Genomic DNA, 19,076 nt, shown 5'->3' on the forward strand with positions numbered 1-19,076 from the left:
TTTATTTCTTATACATGCGATGTAAAGGGCGTTGGCAAAATGGGTTCTTACTTATTTCCCAAGTTACGTCTTTCACATATATTTGGATTTTGGACCCAAGTAGGGTATAACGTTATCACGAACGTTTAAAAAAATACAAACTAACATGAAAGTAGTTGATAAGGAAGAGAGGCTGTACGCTCCGTGTTGTCCAACGTATTTTGACAACAAGTATATATATATGCTTTCAGTTTAATTAATAAACCTAAAAAAAACGAGACAAAACAATCGAAACAAAGGTATTACGAACTAATTTTCATCCAGAATTTGAAATATAAATAAAAATAATAATCCTATATTTCAAGAAGCTTTAAGAGTGTTAGATAGTGATTCCACATTTATTTAATGGTAAATTATTAACACTGTGGTACCATCTGTTCTCTTCACACCCCGAGACCTCGGTCAGAGACAATCTTAATGTTGTCAAAAGCACTGTTAGCTTAGCCAGCCTTTCTGTACAAAATAAATGTAAAATCTGTTCCGACTGCATGTATGCACAAACCTCATTGCATTTGTTTCGCCCATTGTATAAATCAGCATCACCTACATCGCACTCCAGCTTGGATATTTATCCGAATGCTCGTAATTAGAAATTCCTGGAAAATAAATTATGTACAGTATTTAGTTTGAAGCTGTTCACGCTTTGGAAAGATTGAACCAGATCAATAAATGTGCACTGTGTCCGGAAATCCCCGGTTGTAAAACTGAAATGGACACCGAAGTTAAACATTTTCTCCTCTTCCTACAATGTAGTCTCATCAATCGATCAATAATACCATGCTTTACATAGTAAATGAGTCTGCAATACGATATGCTGGAATAGATGGGTTGAAGCTTTAAACAATAGCCACAAAGCAACGTCAAATTGATGCCATGCATTGTCTTGAAATGTCTTATTTTATAATTGTAAATAGGAACAGTTTCCAAACTCTGCATTCAGAATTAATTTATATTATGGGTTATTTTGCCTTTTTCTTTGAATAACAAAACAAACAAATGATGTTTCACTAAAACAGTTTATATTTCAAATGTGTCTTTTAATACCACGATATCATTGTACATTATAACATATATAGACAAAACCGATATTGTTAACAAAACTGTCCTCTTTGCCTCAAGAAACAAAACAATGACGTCATCGAAAAGTCATTGATTAAAGTCATAATATCGCATGATTTTTTTATTCTATCGCAGGACTAAACTTTGAACTTTGTATTTTAGTGTGTACAAAATTATTTTTGTTAACAGGAGATATTTGTGTGACAAAATTAAGTACATCGTTCATGGTATATAAAATATCAATAAAATACAACATTTAATTTCAGAACACACATATAATATATCCATAAGGCAGTTGAAGCATGCATAAATGATTCTTCATCAAGTCGTGACCAACGCACCAGTTTGTAAAGCATTACGACATATACATTTTACAACTTTATAACAAATCAGAATAGAGTAAACATTTGAATACTTAAAGCAACTACGATCTGATTTAGTTGAATGTGATTTTTTAAAAATCATTTTCAATGACAAGTTTCGAAAACATATTCAGGCAAGAACAAATAGCACCAGCTTTGTCAAACTTTCGACAGAGTCGGTATTTTCCGGTAAACGAAATTAATGTACGTGTTACGATATCATTTGCATTGCGCATGGATAAAAGTGTGTCGTTAGGTTGATGGCAGAAGACTCAAAATAGTAACGTGTGTTTTTATATCCCTACAGAACCAGCTTAAATTATTTCCACAGATAGAGCCGGTTGGAAGTGTTACGGCATCATTGCATCCTTCAGGACTTGAAAGCTACGTCGAACATGATAAGATATTATGACCGCCGCCACTAATCCAGGAAATTATATGAAATCCCGCGCGATAGCTAGTTGTTTAAAACCCTGCTGTGTGTATACGTTACACCCAAACAACACATCAACTAGACATGCACCCTAGCTTCTAGTGAACTATCTTGGCGAGTCTTAATAAGCATTTTACAGAGATGCCTTTGTTTCCCACCGCTGCCACCTCCGCTGTAAGGTGCCTCTACAAGACACAAAAACAACACATAAAATTGCTTAAAAGTACCCAAACTGCTTGATCTCAATAAGCATTAGAAAAGGATATGTTTTTCCCACCGCTGCCACCAATCCAAGAGCTAATTTGACTTCTCGAGCCTTAATCATTATTTGACAGGGATACCTTTATCATCATCTTACAAATATCAATTCTTTATAAAAAAAACCAACAACCTCAAAGTGACATTTATCTTCTTCTGAAAATATAATATTTTGGCCATGTATGTCTCTTCATCTGGATTTTTAAGTTAAAAACAAAAAATTAAATAAGAGTTCACCAACTGTAATGCTAAGTGAAAAACTACAAAGCGTTGTCGAAACGTTGCCAAGAATTTACAGTGACTATATTGATGAAGTATAATTGTGCTGGAATGGTAAAGTAATTCAAAGGCGTGGCAAACATATTGAGTTGTTGATACATGTAGCACATAAATATTGCACTCCCACCGCACGATAAAGTAAACACGAATACTGCTGATGATAATGCTTTGATTTCAGGTTTATCTATAAAATTTTGATGTAGAAAATCACAACCGTTGGTACACTATTCCAGATTCCAAGAGATCAATCTGTCAGCGGAATTTCGTCCAACGATTTTATGCTTTCTGTAAAATCTTCTTCAGTATGAATTACACTATCAATCTTCTCACATTACTTTTAAATTCGTCATAGTTGAACTAATGTATATTACGTCATCCTTTAGTGTGTACATAAGTGTAGTTCGTCATCAACTGGCGTATACACATCCTTTCACCAATAAGATGCCATTTTTGTAGTCGTATAGCGCTGGCCATATGAAAAAGTCCACGTTGGTGGCACTCTTTTGATCACATGACCACCAAAGTTTGTGCCTATCGTCATCAAACTTTTTGTCATCAACTGTCAAATACATCTGAGGCTGCTGCACCACCATTTGCCACGTGATCTTCGCGCATGCGTGCATATACTTATAAATTGATTTGTGTTGTAGACAATTGTTCTCCGCGAACGCTCTGTAATCTTTGGCAAGTTTCTTTGACATAATCTAAAAGAAAACAAAAAACAACAACCGTTCACTAGATAAGTGAGTTTACAACATGTATATGAGCAATGTTTCAGACTGAATTGGTTGTAAGCGTTTAATATGTGTGTGTGTGTGTGTGTGTGTTGTCAAGAGTCACATTTGAATAACATGTGACAATCCAAATACCAAGTAGGCAATACACAACATTTATATACCTCAAGATCAAAAGGTTATATTCAAGTTAGGATAGCTTAATCTGTTATTCAAATTATAATTTATTTGACATTACTGAATGACAACGCATTGTACTGTTTTAATTTGTAATTCAAATGGCATTGTATTTGGTAGGTGAAGACCGACTAACTTACATTGACAATCGTCTCTGTTTCTACTTCATCGAAGTGCTGTCTAAGTTGCTGTCCCACTCCGTCCGTTAGACACTCGGGTAGTTTGTACCGATAGTTGATCTCACCGCCAAAATCCAAGCTCACCTAAAATGACAAAATAATTGTATTTTCTGACATCCCTGATACCCAAATATTGTCATTCGCGTAAGAATGGCATTTAAAATGGAACCAAATTGTTATAAGACATACACAAGTATTGTGCTTCGCGTCAAGAATCAAGGACACCCAAAAATGAACCATACGACAGAATGGTGGATTTGTGTAATGGTGTAGACAATCGTAGAATTAGACCATATGAACTTTTTGATCAGTAATGTCTTTGTACTTACAGCCAGAGTGGGCTTCTTGAGGAGTTCTGCAATCGTAGCCTTCAACGTCTCGTGTACTTCTTTGCAAGTTTTGAAGGCTTCCTGAAAGTTAACGTTGTCTTTAATATTCAATCTACTTAAAATATACCATCTACAAATAATCTTGTGAGAGGATATGTATTTTTGTGCGTGCAGTCTGCTACAGTCTTTTTGAATTGAAATCACCGTACGATTATAGTTTTAAAAACGATTACCTCTCAATGATATCAATTATTTGAAATTTCTTAAACAAAAACGAAAGAAAAGTGTACAAGGGAGTTATTTTCCTTAGTAGAAATTTCGATGAAAAGATGAAAGATTTCCTCATATCCATTACATCTTTAATTTCAGTGCAAGCACCGAGTTAGATGACACTACAATAACGTAATTACCATTAATATGGTACACAGGAACTGGATAATATTCTCCTCTTCAAAATCGTAGTCATCCTCTAGAGCCTCTTTGGCATCCACCCACTCCTGACTCTCCAGGCTAGTGTATAACATGGCTACGTTGCTAGGGCGACAACGTTCGCTCAAGGTTTCCGTCTGGACACGACTTCCGGTTCGACACCTATCCAGTGGGTCCACGTGGCCCTGGCTCATACTGCGGGCTTTTGGTATGGGCTTTGCTACAGGTTTTGGGGGCAATGGTTTGGGGCTATTCGGCATGGGCTTCACGCTCTGGGTCACCCTGTAACCATAACAACAAAAAGAGCATTGTAGTTCCTTGAATTCTAAACCATACGTTTCTAATTTTAGAAACCAAAATGCAATTATATCGATAATCTCGGTCATAATGATATGAAATATCCAAATTGACTACTTTTCCAGAAACATGATCAGTAAACCAAATCATGTTACTATTTCCCCTTCAAACTGGTTACATGGCAACTTGCGCTGTCTTGATCGAACGTACAGAGTAAGAGGGTGCAAGGAGTTTTTTTATAACTCTCTTTAAGCTTATATCCCATTATTGATTTCCTACCTTTGTTTTAATGTATCATTTTCCGTCTTAGCTGTTTTTAAGCTGTCTTCCATAAGACGGTACTCTTTAAGGACGGTCTCCATAGATTTCTGAGTCGTCTCCAGAGCAACCTTTGACCTTTTGTACTCGTCCTGTACACTTGCTGCCACCGCCTCCATCTCGCGGACTGTTGCCTCTAGCTTTTCATTCCGACTTCGGAGAGTTTCGTTATCGTTTTTCGCCTTATGGAGCTCCGAGATAATAACTTCTCCGGGTCCCGGTGTCTTGGTCCCGGAAGTTCCACGATCCTCTTGCGCCTTTCCTTTCCTCAAGAGTTCATTTTCACGTTTTAGCTCCTCCAACTTTGTCCACAGCTGCCCCATACCCCCTGACCCCCGGGCCTGTCTCGGGGGTGTGGATTTGGTGCCTGGTGACTTCTGATTTTCTGCCACTAAAGCCTCAACCAAGGACTTTGCTTTCTCTAAAAGGTGGCGCGTCTGAGCATCGCGCTTTTTAAGCATGAACACGTTCGAGAGACCATCGCAGAAACTCTTCGCCTCCGTCAACAAATCCTTTTTGTCAGCCATCTTTGTCCTGTAAGATAACAATGGACAATTACGTTAGAACTGTAATCATGAAGATAATGCATTTCATTACAGCACAAACAAATCGCACAACCTTTGATGGAGCAATGTAAGTTTATTGTATGTGTTTGTCGGGATGTACTAAAACGCACATAACAAAATATCCTCTTAATTGAGTTTTGAGATAGATAATACTGAATTGCCCGTGTAAAATAGTACTAGGCCTACCATTATCTACCAGTGAGCGGTTTCAGGTGCATGGCATAATCAAAACGGCCTGTAAAAGCTAGCGATTACTGAGGATGTACAGAAAGTAGGTCTGTACATGTTTGTTGGGGCCATGATCGCTAAACACTATTGATTCCGACTTAACCAAAATGACTCATAACTCTGCTTCGTTATACGGTACATTTATAGACAAAATACATGTATATTATCTAAATATATAGGTATAATACAAACTACTTAAAGATAGATTGTCACCTTTAAGGTCCGGTCCCTATGACAGGGAGGTTCTGCCCAGGGCTATACATCTATTCCCCAGGGAGAGATGTTGAGACACAGAATCTAGGACTATGGGATTCAGGATGAGTCATGCCAATTACCATTTTCTGATTTTCTTTCTTTACATAATCCTTTTTCGTTCTATTTTTTGGTAAATGACTATCGATACCCACTTATTATTAGACATCTTAGCCCCTTAGCCATAATACGTCCAATATGACGCTAACTATTGGCGTTTCACCCAACCATCACATGATATCGACTGTTGGTGTTTCCATACTTTTGGTGTTTCCGACACATCCAGCCATATATGACCCTGACGTTTGTAGTACCCCTAGTCCGAAGAGATCTGCCTATTTGACCCACTGACTAATATATTGCAGTTGCTATCTGTTATGGTTTTAAACTAAAATCAATGTCAGACATGATATCTTACATTCCGTCTTATAATACTCCTTATACCATCTACAGGTATGCAATCGAACATTCCGTGAACTGATTTACTTGGTACAGGCCATAATGTTCTCTGAGCTGCTTTCATACAAAAAGTCAGCCAACGTTCGGTATGTCAAATAGCGCAAAAGACGGATCAATACCGTTAGTATATGCCAAGGTAAAAGAGCAGTTTGTCAACTTGTCTTATTGTTTATGACAGAGTTTCAAATCTTATACCAGGAACCTGCTTGGTCAATGTTCCTTAACTCGTTATAACCCCTCATCTTACTAACCTTCTGAGAAAACATTATAGAAGGTGAAGAAAACAATCTGCTGATAGAACCTTCTTAAACTCCTGTAATGATTTCCCGTGGACACTTTGAAGTACATGAATATTGAACGAGAAGACGTCAATCAAATTATGGTCAAATATCATAAAATGCACAATCTAAATGTTGATGCTAATATAGCTGTCAGTATTATCATCATAAGTATATTCAATGTGCAATTGTTCAAAAGGTGATAAGTCTAATCACAGCTTAAACGATAATTTTCAAATAAAGACATTTTTTGTAGTTAACAGTTTCTGAAATTCTTACGATCCATTCTTTACTTTTTGCTGATTTTTGTGGGGATATGATAACATGTATTGGGTTTTCCAGCAAATGAAAAATGAAAATTGCACCTTATTACGTTTTGAATAGCCGGGCACAGATTTATATTCATGGTAATGCTGATTTTGATATTAAAAGTCATCGTAACATTTCAGAATCTGTGATTGTTCAGTTTTCATTGTTATATCATCCATCTGTGTTAATCAATGGGCGATGACGTGATGAAAAGGTCTGCCCTGTATACAGTCGGTTCTCAGGGATGGGCAGCATGCCTTCATTCAGGTACAGTATTAATAACAGATATTGATTCCTGAACAGACGCACAAAACGCCCGAAACAATATATCTCAATGCTACTTCATGACAGATCCATCGCAGTATTTTTATCAGTAGGCGGATAAATTAACCAACATTTTGATCCCCACTAGTAGAAGTTGTCACCAATCAATACAACACAGCAGGAAACACCGTTTATACGGTTGTGTTAGAAACTACTAAGTAGGGAAAAAGCTGGGAAATGTCTGGGATTGCAGATCTGTTACGCCGTATGATTAATAGCAATGAAACCACCAGTAAAATAGCATAGATTGAGAAACAGGAGTGGCAATACCAAAATTTGAGATCTAAAGAACCTTGGTATTTAGCATTGGTAGTATGGAGATCGCAAATATTTCATGATCTATGAATGACAAATTCTAAAGGCACGACAAGTAACGATAAACCTAACAATTTCAAACATTGGTAAATATGCAGGAAGACAAATATTTCGTCAAATTAAAAAAAAAAAGTCAATTGCAGGCAAGTACGGACGGCAAATATACTGATGACCAATGGAAAACCTGATGACACAGAATGAGAAGCACTATGAAACATGACGAATCAATATGAAGGTAACATTAGTAATGTGGTCATGTCGAAAAATTACTAGACGTCTACCATTAAAAGTGTAAATTAAACAAAAATTGGGAACCTACACAAGTAAGACCATTGGCTATTATTGGAAACACGTACATGTGTAAATGACAGAATGGAAGCGCATGGCGAAAATAATTCAAGTTCGACATTTAATACCATGACAAACGCGTGCAGCCAAATCATGAGGCCTTTAGCATATTCCTTGGGGACCCTTACGCCCGTAAATTTCAAAAACGTTGAATTACTGTCCCAAATACCTAGACCTATGTACTTCAAGAATTTATGGACAATTGTTGAACATACCTGCTTTTATGATATCCCTGTCCAATCAGTAGTTTCTTTTTTATAAATTGTCTCCAAGTGTGAAGGAGTATCGTCTGCCCCTCGAACAGGATTTGGCGCCAATTTTCAGTCTAAAAAGATTACCAGCTCCTAGAATTGATGTCTCTGTAATGAGCGAACTGACAAATCTTCAGCACTAGATCTGGGAATTCCTTGCCATGTCGACAGAGCACGCATATGATTACAGGCGGTTCAGGACTTGAAGCATCCCCAAACAGACATGTTCGTCAGTGAAGTCTGGCCATAACAGTGTTCGCCAGGTCAGTGTCGCTTTGTCGCCGGGTTAAAGGAGGGAGAGGACAGCGTCGGGGAGGGACTATCCACCAATATCGATCTGCTCGTAATTAATGTGGCATGAACACACGGAGAAAAGAAAAAATCGATGAAACTGGAACGTAGACACACGTCCAGTACATCCGTGCAGCGTATCCCGTCCAACGGAAACAAAGACAGGCAGTGCTCAATATGGCTGACAGTGCCAAGGACGCACAAAATGGCGACTCTGACAATTTGGAGCTGGAGAAGGACCAAGACCCCACCCACGGACAGGATGGTGCTACAAGTACGCCAGAAGTTGAACAGGAAGTGGTTGAAGTCGAGGAGGACCCTTACAAAATTGTGGCCGCAATAGACTTTGGAACAACGTTTAGTGGCTATGCTTACACGTTTGTGTCCAATCGTGACGTCATATATACCAACAAAAATTGGGGACAGACCCAAGGGTTTCTTCTCCACAAAACGCCGACATCTCTCCTCCTTAAACCCGACGGTCAGTTCGAGGCGTTTGGCTTTGAGGCGGTGTCCAAATATAATGATCTGTCAGAGGAAGAGGCTGCGGAGTATTACTACTTTGACAGGTTCAAGATGAACTTGTATGATAACAAGGTAATCTTTGTTGATGTATTGCACTCTTATTTTAAGTTGCCATATGGTACTTTAACAATTTGTCAAAATCATGTTCGATGAAACAAGTTATTCCTATCAATTTAATCTTTTTTCAACATTTCCTAAAACAAAGCTGCCTATTTCATGGTAGGGTACAAATTATGTTTATAAAATGTAAGAGCAATAATATAAAATGATTGTCAACATCAATTGTAATCGCCAAATTGCATATAAAACAATGGTTTTGTTTTTCTAATTGATTTGTTTTTGTTTGTCATCATCAACATTAACAGATAATAAATAATCTGGCTATTATAAGGTTACAATTATGCAAAGTGTTATGCAAATACTTTGCAGTTGCGTTCAGCTTTTTCGCACATTCTTGTCACCGATGTTGTGGTCCTAATTTCTAAAAGCCGATGTGTTGTCACATCTGTAAACAGCATCACGTGTCACAGAAACCATTTCCTATATCATCATTCTTAAAATACCAGCAAGTTGTCGATTTAGTATCCACAAGCAAGACAATGCAATACTCAAAGTAAATCAAAAAAGAAAAATACGAAAAAGACATTTTACCACAAAAATGTAAGCAATAATGTAACATAACTTCATACCCGCGGGAACTATATAGACATATGAACATAGTTGTAAGATCAGAAAATTCAGCGATAATGTCAGGCCACGTGACGACCATTGCGTGTGGCGGTGCTGTATAACACGTGGAAAGATTCGCTGTTGACCAAAACTCGGTGAAATAATTATAGTCAGAAGTTCAGGTCACCGACTGTCGTGTAAATTTCAACACAAGCGTTGCCATGGCATTTGGATCGCGTTTCACTAATTGATCGATGCTTGTGTGTGAACCGGTATCGATTTCTCCCTGCAACCTATTAGAAATATCTATGGATTCTGGTTAATTATAAATAGACACACACGTGCTCGCGGGTATCGATCGTAAACAATGTTATCGATTTGATATTTAGTCATTGACGCGAGGCTGGATGAATCATATCTATGAGAGTAAATTCTGAGCAGGTAAATTCCACCAAGCACGTGAAAGGTTGATCAGTTAATTGTCTACTCCAATTCCGTCTTCGTTGATTGTCAATAAAATGGTTTAATAGAATAATTCTGTTGGTTAAGTATAGGCAGACTGAATGCCTTGTTGGTCGATAAAATTGCCATATTAGTTGCAGTATAGGTAATTCTCGATAGTGATGTTGCTCTTAATCAACACGGATATGTATATATGACATTCTGTAAATGTTGTCTTTGGGTGTATCTTGTTAAATAACAGTACACCCGCCCTTTATCGTGACTCTATAGCCGTTATTGACCATTATGGGAGACAGCTTAAGGAGTCTATATTGCCGATTATTCGCTGCCCAGGGACATTGTTATGCATTCTGTAAATACACTTGTTACAATATGGTAACTCTAATCGATCTTGAGCAAGTTAGTACAATGATGAATTTACGAATTCGCAAGAATTGCTTCATTAAAACAATACCGTAAGTGGAAATATTGCAGTTATATTTTAGCGCATTTTTCCTATTACCTTTTTTCTTTTTCAGTATTAGAATGTGAATTTTGATTATTCCGTATTCCTGTTGGTATACGTTGTCTGGTCCATCATACGGCACATTTGGCTTGTAACATAAGATCAATGCGCTAATGTGTGTGGCTATATTCATAAATCTTCAATGTCAGGTTGGACAGCATATTGTGTTATGCACTATAACAGATTGTGCATGCATGGCAAATAACGATTATCGGAAAGCTTCCTGAACTATAAAACCGTAATATTTTCACATGAGTCATCAGGAACCAAACTTAACGTAACTATTGGTATTAAAATTAACAAATTTGTCAGGATATATAACATAATGTTTACACAAGAATTTCAGAATCTTGAAAATATAGCAGGCAGTAAGATACCAAATTAACCAAAGCTCCATCGATATTATTTTTATGCGTTTACAAGCTTTTCGCGAAGGAACCATTCGTTCTCTGCAAAATGTTACTTCACCTCCTATGGGGATTGGTATCAGCATATTCCACGAACGAAAATGTAGAAATGTGATTCCGTTAAGGACCGTGTGCAATACTGTCGAGTCCATTGCGGCAGCCGTCGAAATTCACGGACTCGTAATGTCCAATTAATTTGTTCCTTTTACTGATTCACTTACGGCCAATATTTGGGAGTGCTCTGGTTCCTTCATTAAAACAATGGAAAGAGTTCGCGAGTCGAAGGTTATCGGAACATCTCCTAATTTATTAGAGTTCTGGCGTCGGAGAATTGCGCCGAAAATCTCCCATCGGGAGTAAATTTCAACAAGACTGTGTTCCATTGGAGCAGCTTTCCGAAACTAAGGGCTACAAACGGAAATGAATGTTTAATGGACTAACCCCTTAAAACTAAAGATTTGAGGTCATATTTAAAACATGTCGTCTAGCATAGGCGAAAACTTTCTCGAATTAACACTGAATAAATGAGCATTTTGCAAAATGAGCGTCCTGGATTGAAACGAACCATGTGAAAATCCCGATGCATACAAAGATGTTGGAAGCATTGGAGTCTTGATTTTAATGAAATAGTGTGAATACGCACACGAACGAACATTATATATATTAGAAACGGTTAAACATCGATCTTAGCGCGCGTTCGGTAGCAATTATACCTAAACAATACTTAATTACGTTTTGAAGGATAGATAACCGACTAAAACATTCGTGCATAGTGAACCCCGCCTTAGTGCGATAACCTCTGTATAAAGATCACCAGCTTATTAAGACCACTTTCAAAATGGTCATTTAGAGGCACAATATGTGTATAAAGACTATTTTGCTATAAAGACCACTTCCCCTTGTCCCTTGGTTGGTCTCTATATCTGTAACGCCACACAAAAGAAAGCATATAGCAACAAACCAATAAAACCTGGTCGTCTGATTTATTCATTGTTATTCAACACTAAACCACGGCTACTGGCCATGTCATTTACAAACGTTCTATTTCGATTCATAGGGCGGATTATCTAATTTCACATAAAAGATGCATTGGCCATGGTTTTTCTCCACAAAAACTACCGTACACCACTCAAGCTTGTATAGAATGTTTGGCAATACTTGTCTTTCACCAATTCTATCATCCAATACGTATGGTGTATACTTAGAACTTTAGGTTATATAGCTTCTGACATCTTCGCTAGCCAAGGGGTTTTAATAAGATACGCTCCTTTACATGTGGAAGGGACTGAATCGTAACTCTTGGTTAGCAAAGATGCGCTTCTGAAGAATAGGTGTAAATGCATTCTAACTACATGTACCATATATATGTTTGCCAGGAGCTGAAGACAGACATCACGCTACATGATACGTCCGGTAAGGAACAGCTCGCAGTGGACGTATTTGCAAAATCTCTAAGTTTCATGAAGTCCCACTTTTTACGTCATTTGAGTGTGTCCCTGGGATATGAGCCCGACCCCCAGACCGTCCGCTGGGTTATCACAGTACCTGCTATCTGGGACGAAAACGCTAAGCAGTTTATGAGGGAAGCTGCGCATAAGGTATGTACACTTTCTGTTTAATATCCGGACTACATTAATTCCGGTACCAATGAATTTTTGTCCTTAGAAAACAAAAATATCATATTCTTTTAAAACAATGTTTGATATCAGTATGTTACCAAGTTATTATACATTAGCTTGCTTGAACTTTCACAGGGCGGCTTAATTGATACCACGTACAGTAACCAACTCGTCATTGCACTCGAACCGGAAGCAGCATCTCTAAATTGTCGCTCACTTCCGGTTAGCACTTTCGTCCAAACAGAGAATGAGCAAGTGTCGAAGTTGACCTTTGAGCCCGGAACTAAATACCTCGTCATTGACGCAGGAGGTGAGTTTTAAGAATAGCGTAAAGTTTTATACTATATATGGTTCTTTTGTCATTTTATAAAACTACGTTTTATACATTTTGTGGAACTCGTGTGCATTATTTTGTTTTTCATTTGTGACTTGAAACGAAGTCTTCAAGTTTATTCTGAACTTATAACATCTCTTAAATTATTTACAGGCGGGACCATAGACATCGTGGCCCACAAAGTCCGGAAAGACGGCCGGATCCGGGAGCTCTTCCGTGCCACAGGTGGTGCCTGGGGTGGGACAGTCATCGACCGCCAGTTCATTGCCATGCTTGACAAGATTTTCGGCGCCGAGTTCATTGGTGCTTTCCAACATGAATTTCCTAAAGACTATGTCGAACTATTACAGGACTTCGAGATAAAGAAGCGCGGTGAATGTGAAAGTGTGCGCGTGTCTCTCCCATACAACTTTTGTAACTTCCGGCACGAGGGCCGGTCCGTGCAGGAGTGTATCAAGACATACGCTGCGGCGGAAGGTGGGCGAATCAAGTTCTCATCCGGAAAACTTGTGTTGTCTTCTGAAGTTGTCACAGATCTGTTCTGTGACGCACTAAAACAGATAAATGAGCATGTCAGCCATCTTCTTCAAAGACCAAAATTAAAAGACTTAAAATACATGTTTCTAGTTGGAGGATTTGCAGAGTCGGTTCGTCTTCAAAACTCAATACGATCAGAATTTGGAAAACAGGTGACGGTGCTTATACCGGAAGAAGCTAGTTTGTCCGTAGTCAAGGGCGCCGTAGCATTTGGTTGCGACCCTAGCGCCATTTGCCAGCGTATTTGTCGGTACTCTTATGGAGTGGGGTCGTATCTCCCTTTTGAGGAAGGGGAACATAGAGACGACCTAAAGGTCGACTCGGACGGTATGGTGCTATGCAAACACATCTTCCAGACATGGGCTGAAACTGGAGAGGTCATAGGTCATAACGAAATTTGGAGGGAAACATATACACCTATTATTACCAACCAGAAGGGCATTATTTTTGAATTTTTCAAATCATCAAAAAAGCGACTGAAATACACGGACGAAGATGGCGTTGAGAAATGTGGCTGTCTTGTCGTAGAAATGCCTGATTTGACAGGCGACAAGGAAAGAGCGGTTGACCTCGAGGTCATATTCGGAGGCACAGAGATCAAGGTCGTCGGCTATGATCACACAAGTCAAACCCGCCGGGAAACCTATATAGATTTCCTTTCTACGTAAAGGTCGTTTTTGTGTAGGACTGTGAAACGTGACAAACGACGTGTCTGCTGGTTGTGACTGATTCGAAAATGGAGTAGAATTTCACACACCCGATTACTCCCGTAAATCTAGAATCTTTGCTGCAATTCATTGATCGCGCGGGACATCCGTACTCCCATTAGTGATCACATCCTCATGCACGATAAAGCCGATATCATCATGGGTGTCACGTGACTTTTCTCAATGACGTTGTTTTACCTTTCTGTTGTCCAAATATCCAGCGCCAATTACGTGTGCTAAGTGAAGTCACGCGACTTTAAGCAGGTGCCAAAATTGCTCATATGGCGTCTATCATAGTCCCTTGCCTTGTAACTTCCAACTGTTCCAAGCATTTCTGTCGTGCCTTGCTTGCATGTACCTGAATATACACTCTGAGGCAGGTACAACCAAAATGTATCACATAATGGCTATCACACAGGTTGTATCGACTTTGGCCAATAAAATAATTTAACCGGAAATACATAGTGTTTTTGTGTACCCCAATCTCATGAATACTTATACCATAGTCTTGTATTTCTATGATTCTAAATATAATTAATAGTTGCTACAATACGCGATACACCCAACCAAGTTAGATATATATACCAATTTAAATATGAAGTTCCAGTGTCATAAATACAAGCGTCTTGAATGGCTTTTTCTTGCAGGTACATCAATGGTTAACACGTTGTTCAGAATAACCTGGTACATGTCCGTGGCCTAACTATGAATTTCCAGTGCCGTACAAGATAATATAACACGTGAAGGTCACAGTATAGGTCACAGTGACCTACTTTTAGTGCAAATCCAAGGCCTAACTATGAATTTCCAGAACCGTACAAGATCATATAACACGTGAAGGTCAAAAAATAGGTCACAGTGACCTACTTTTAGTGCAAGTTCATGGCCTAAGTTGTAGTTCCAGTAACTTACAATATTATATCTATGTATAAAAGGTATGTTGAAGGTCAAAGTTTAAAGTAGAGGTCACAGTGACCTTGTTTTAGTGCATGATATACATCCTCACCTAGTAACACTCATATACCAAGTATGAAGTTTCTTTTCTTGCACATAGGTCAAAGGTTCAAATGTGGTCACAGTGCCCTGGTTTTGGTACATAGCATACCATTTCACCTAGATTCAAAAACCAAGTCTGACATTCAATTACTTTACAATGTAAGACAAAAGCCTGGGCAAGACAAAACATGGTAGGATGGAGGAGAAATGGATCTCACAAAAAGACTCCCTCCTAAACTTACCACTTCTTATTATACATAACCCCTATAGATAGAAGAAAAAACACACAGGACGTCTCATGTAACTTCATATTTTTATTGAAAATGTTGGCATTATGCCTAATGGTGGTAGAAAGACTACATGCAGATGTATTATATACTGTACATAAGTCACTGCTGGCATAAGTCACTTGTGCCGAGTTACAATCAACAATGAGAGAAGAAGGATGATGAAAAACTACATTTTTCTATGTTTTGGAGATATCATTGAAAATAATGAAAAATATATCTTTTAATGTAAGTACAATGCATATAGCTAATTAATTCTTATCAGATTTAAAAAAAAACATCCCAGTTATAACTTAACATTAAATAACACATTTTCAATATTATTCTACAAAAAAAACTTAATCCAAATCAAATAAGTTTTCTTGCTGATAAAATTTGGTGGTTTAAGCACACGTTTTTTTTAAGTCAAATGAAGTATATGTATCTGCACTTTGAATACAACTGAAGCAAAACTAAAGCAAAAGTATATGTTTAACATTCCTCATTAAAAAGCTTGAAAAGAAAAGAAAAACAAAAAATTAATGGACAATTTCTAGAGAGTATGGATCGAAATGATTTTATTTTTGGCAAAAACAGCAGTGCAAACACCACAAGACAAACAGAGTAAAAGTCAGCTGAGGTGTGTAGATCTTAGCCATGGTTGATAGAACTCGGAACAATAACAATGTAACAAGGCCAAAGTATTAATAAAGTCAGAAATAGTGAGAGATTAAATATAAAGGTTATACAATGTACACAAGTTACTCTTGTTTTGAAATCGTATTTGGAATCTTTGTCCTTTAGGCTTCAGATTTGAATAGAAAAAAAAAATCCCACAGTTTAATCGATTTCAACGATTAATATTTTTTCAAAGAGTTGAAAGCTGAAGGTTAACTGTGTTTCTGATAAATTACTCATAATAGAAATAGTAAAAAAAAAATATCACAAAAGTTAAAAAAAATCATCAATCTTTCATAAACGGGAAAGCCTCAAATAAACAAGAAAATGTCAAAAAGGGGAAGATAATCATATACTAAACTAAACACTGTTATCACAATATGATATCCACATGAAATTATTATTTCGTCAGCTTGCAGCTCAGACTTGACTTGGCTTTAATTTTACAGCCGAATGATCTTCATTATCAATTCATAATGTATGCTAGCACTATAAGACTGGTCTGTAACAAGATTGTTTTGACCAATTTTCAGACATGGCATCTTCCTTTCTTCTATGAAAACGATGTTATCAAGATCTTTACAAAATCTCATCATCCTCCAATTTTTTCCCCCAATTATGCTCTATATTGCCAACAAAATGCACTTAATCTCTAAACAAAGAAATTATAACCTCCAATCAAAAGTCTAATACAATACAAAAACACTCAAAGACACACTGGATTATCTGCCCTTGTATTGATTCTCTCCACCAGGTGGAACTAGAAAACATGTTTTCAATAGATTTTACGGTATAGACTAGTAGTGGAGTGATAACAATGCATGGCAAACAATCCAGTGTGTCTGAAAAAAGAAAAGAGAGCTCTCTAAAGGGAAAGCACTGAAACAATTACCAACCCAGGGTGTAAAGAAATGCCCCTTAAGGTTAGTATCTAAATTATTTATCAACAATGGAAAATGGAATTGCAGGAAAGTGAACAAAACAATGGAACACTTGAGCAACGTTAACAGTGAACTGGTCCTAACAGTGTTAAAATATCTAAGTATAGCATTATCATAAACAGAAATTGCGTATGGTTATTGCTTCATCATACAATATCGTATGTAGCTATTTACATTTATTTGATATCAATCTCCAGGCATGTCTCGCCTTCTTATTGGTCACAGGATGGTTGCCATGACGATACTTTTAAACAAACAGATGATTCTGATGATACATTTAACACTACAAAATGGAAAATGAATGGTTCTCATGATTCCCACGGCATCAAGCCTGAACTTACAGGTTGTTTAGATGGCACATTTCAAAATACACAATGCAAAGTGGATGGTTACCATGGCGTTACTTTTGATCTCACAGATGACATTTTTGATTTCACAATATATAAATGAAAGTGAAAACTTCTGATTTTACAAACAATTTTGGTCATGCATCTTAAATACACAATGGTTTTATCGTCTCAATCTTACGGAAATGAAAAAAAGGTTCTTCACAACATGAAACTGTATCATATACATACAGCATAACATTAAATCTTATTATTTAAGCAGTTATCATGGTACTTTCACATTAATTTCTGTATAATTTATCCACCAATTTCCAATCTAAGCAAAACCAAGCCGTTTCCAGTATTCCTTTCTCTGTTGTCTTGATAAATCTGTGTAAAATCCTTATTCCTGATTGGCCAACCGATCAATGCCTGGAAACCGACATCAGAACTTCCTTTGACCAATCACAAAGTGTATTTCATCAGTATATTTTGTCACAGCAGCTGTGATTGGATCAGTGGTCATACCATATTACCGTACTCAAAAGTTCAATTGAACACAGATGACAACAATTTATATTACTTTCCCTTCTTTTCTGCATTGATATCTGAAAGAAAACAATTAACAATTATTAGCAAACAGCTTTCAGAAAACTATTATTAATTCTATGAATTATTCCTAAGAAACTTTTATTTCTTTCTAAGATTTAACTGAAATTCCCTACGATTACTTTGCAAATGAATTTCAAATTTAATTTTAGAAAAGAACCTTGATTATTTCCCTCATTGAGGCAGACTTCACACCTACTAAATCAAAGAGGTACAACAGAGTTGTCTCCCCTTAATTCCAACAGTTGAAAGGCTGTACAAACCTTCTTGGGAGGGTAGTCGGTTTTTCTCATGAACATCTGTCCGTTTCATACTTTCCTTTTTGAAATTTTTGATTGAGTTTTGATACTCCATTTCTCTCTTCTCTGATTCAATTGCTGCACAACAGAAGATTTAATTAGTATTAATGAATAATTAATTATCCTATTAGGTAGTCTCAACAAACTCATCTTGAAATACAAACTGTTATATATGAAAAAGTAGCCTCAAAAGAAAGATAATATTCCTTCAAACTAAACAATTCATATAACATATTTTTTCACCTTTCACTGCGTCAACAAAGTTACTTTTTTCTTGATGAATTTAAATGTTATTTTCAGAAACTAGTCTGGTTTTGCTTTAAAGAACACAAACAATAGGGTTTGCTTTAAATTGTCTCACAGTTTTCATGTATGAAGAATGGAATTGCCATTCTGGTGTTCTGTAACTTATTTCTCAAAATTGTGGGATGTTATAATAGTAAAATTGTATTAAAACTTCAAAGGTAAAAGAGAAAAAATTCTTTTGGTATTGTGACTCTTGGGTAGAATATTCCTATCCTTATATCAACAAATGAAAGTGTCTTATAGAATTACCAGATGGGTCGGGGAGAGGGTTCTTCTCATTAACTGTAGTTTTCGCAAGCTTGGCTTTGTCAAAGTCAGTTAGCGACTTTCTGAATTCTGCTTCCTGTTTCTCCAAGCTTATGGCTGAAATAGAAAA

General features: G+C 37.2%; 3 protein-coding genes across 18 annotated transcripts in view; 1 reads left to right on the forward strand and 2 right to left on the reverse strand.

Moving 5' to 3' along the window:
• Positions 1–1,877: 1,877 nt before the first annotated feature.
• LOC138327730 (uncharacterized) lies at positions 1,878–8,338 on the reverse strand. Its single transcript, XM_069274050.1, has 6 exons — positions 8,188–8,338; positions 4,855–5,427; positions 4,260–4,560; positions 3,850–3,930; positions 3,482–3,604; positions 1,878–3,134 (listed from the first exon to the last, which is right to left on the reverse strand). Exons 2-6 carry the CDS (start codon positions 5,418–5,420, stop codon positions 2,838–2,840), a joined length of 1,368 nt encoding a protein of 455 aa, XP_069130151.1. The 5' UTR covers positions 5,421–5,427; positions 8,188–8,338; the 3' UTR covers positions 1,878–2,837.
• Positions 8,339–8,691: 353 nt separating this feature from the next.
• On the forward strand, positions 8,692–14,730 carry LOC138327729 (heat shock 70 kDa protein 12A-like). Its single transcript, XM_069274048.1, has 4 exons — positions 8,692–9,111; positions 12,459–12,680; positions 12,837–13,011; positions 13,189–14,730. The coding sequence occupies exons 1-4, from the start codon at positions 8,692–8,694 to the stop codon at positions 14,238–14,240; spliced, it is 1,869 nt and encodes a 622-aa protein (XP_069130149.1). The 3' UTR covers positions 14,241–14,730.
• Positions 14,731–15,576: 846 nt separating this feature from the next.
• Positions 15,577–19,076, reverse strand: part of LOC138327731 (microtubule-associated protein futsch-like) — a 45,354-nt gene continuing 41,854 nt past the window's right edge. For all 16 annotated transcript variants that reach the window (XM_069274062.1, XM_069274057.1, XM_069274059.1 and 13 more), the window contains 3 exons: positions 18,950–19,063; positions 18,359–18,472; positions 15,577–18,094 (listed from right to left, as the gene is read on the reverse strand). In XM_069274062.1, coding sequence (XP_069130163.1) covers positions 18,066–18,094; positions 18,359–18,472; positions 18,950–19,063 — 257 coding nt within the window. In that variant the 3' untranslated portion in view covers positions 15,577–18,065. The remainder of the gene's footprint in view (positions 18,095–18,358; positions 18,473–18,949; positions 19,064–19,076) is intronic.

Source organism: Argopecten irradians, chromosome 7, assembly GCF_041381155.1.
Source record: "Argopecten irradians isolate NY chromosome 7, Ai_NY, whole genome shotgun sequence".
NCBI classification, from domain to species: domain Eukaryota; kingdom Metazoa; phylum Mollusca; class Bivalvia; order Pectinida; family Pectinidae; genus Argopecten; species Argopecten irradians.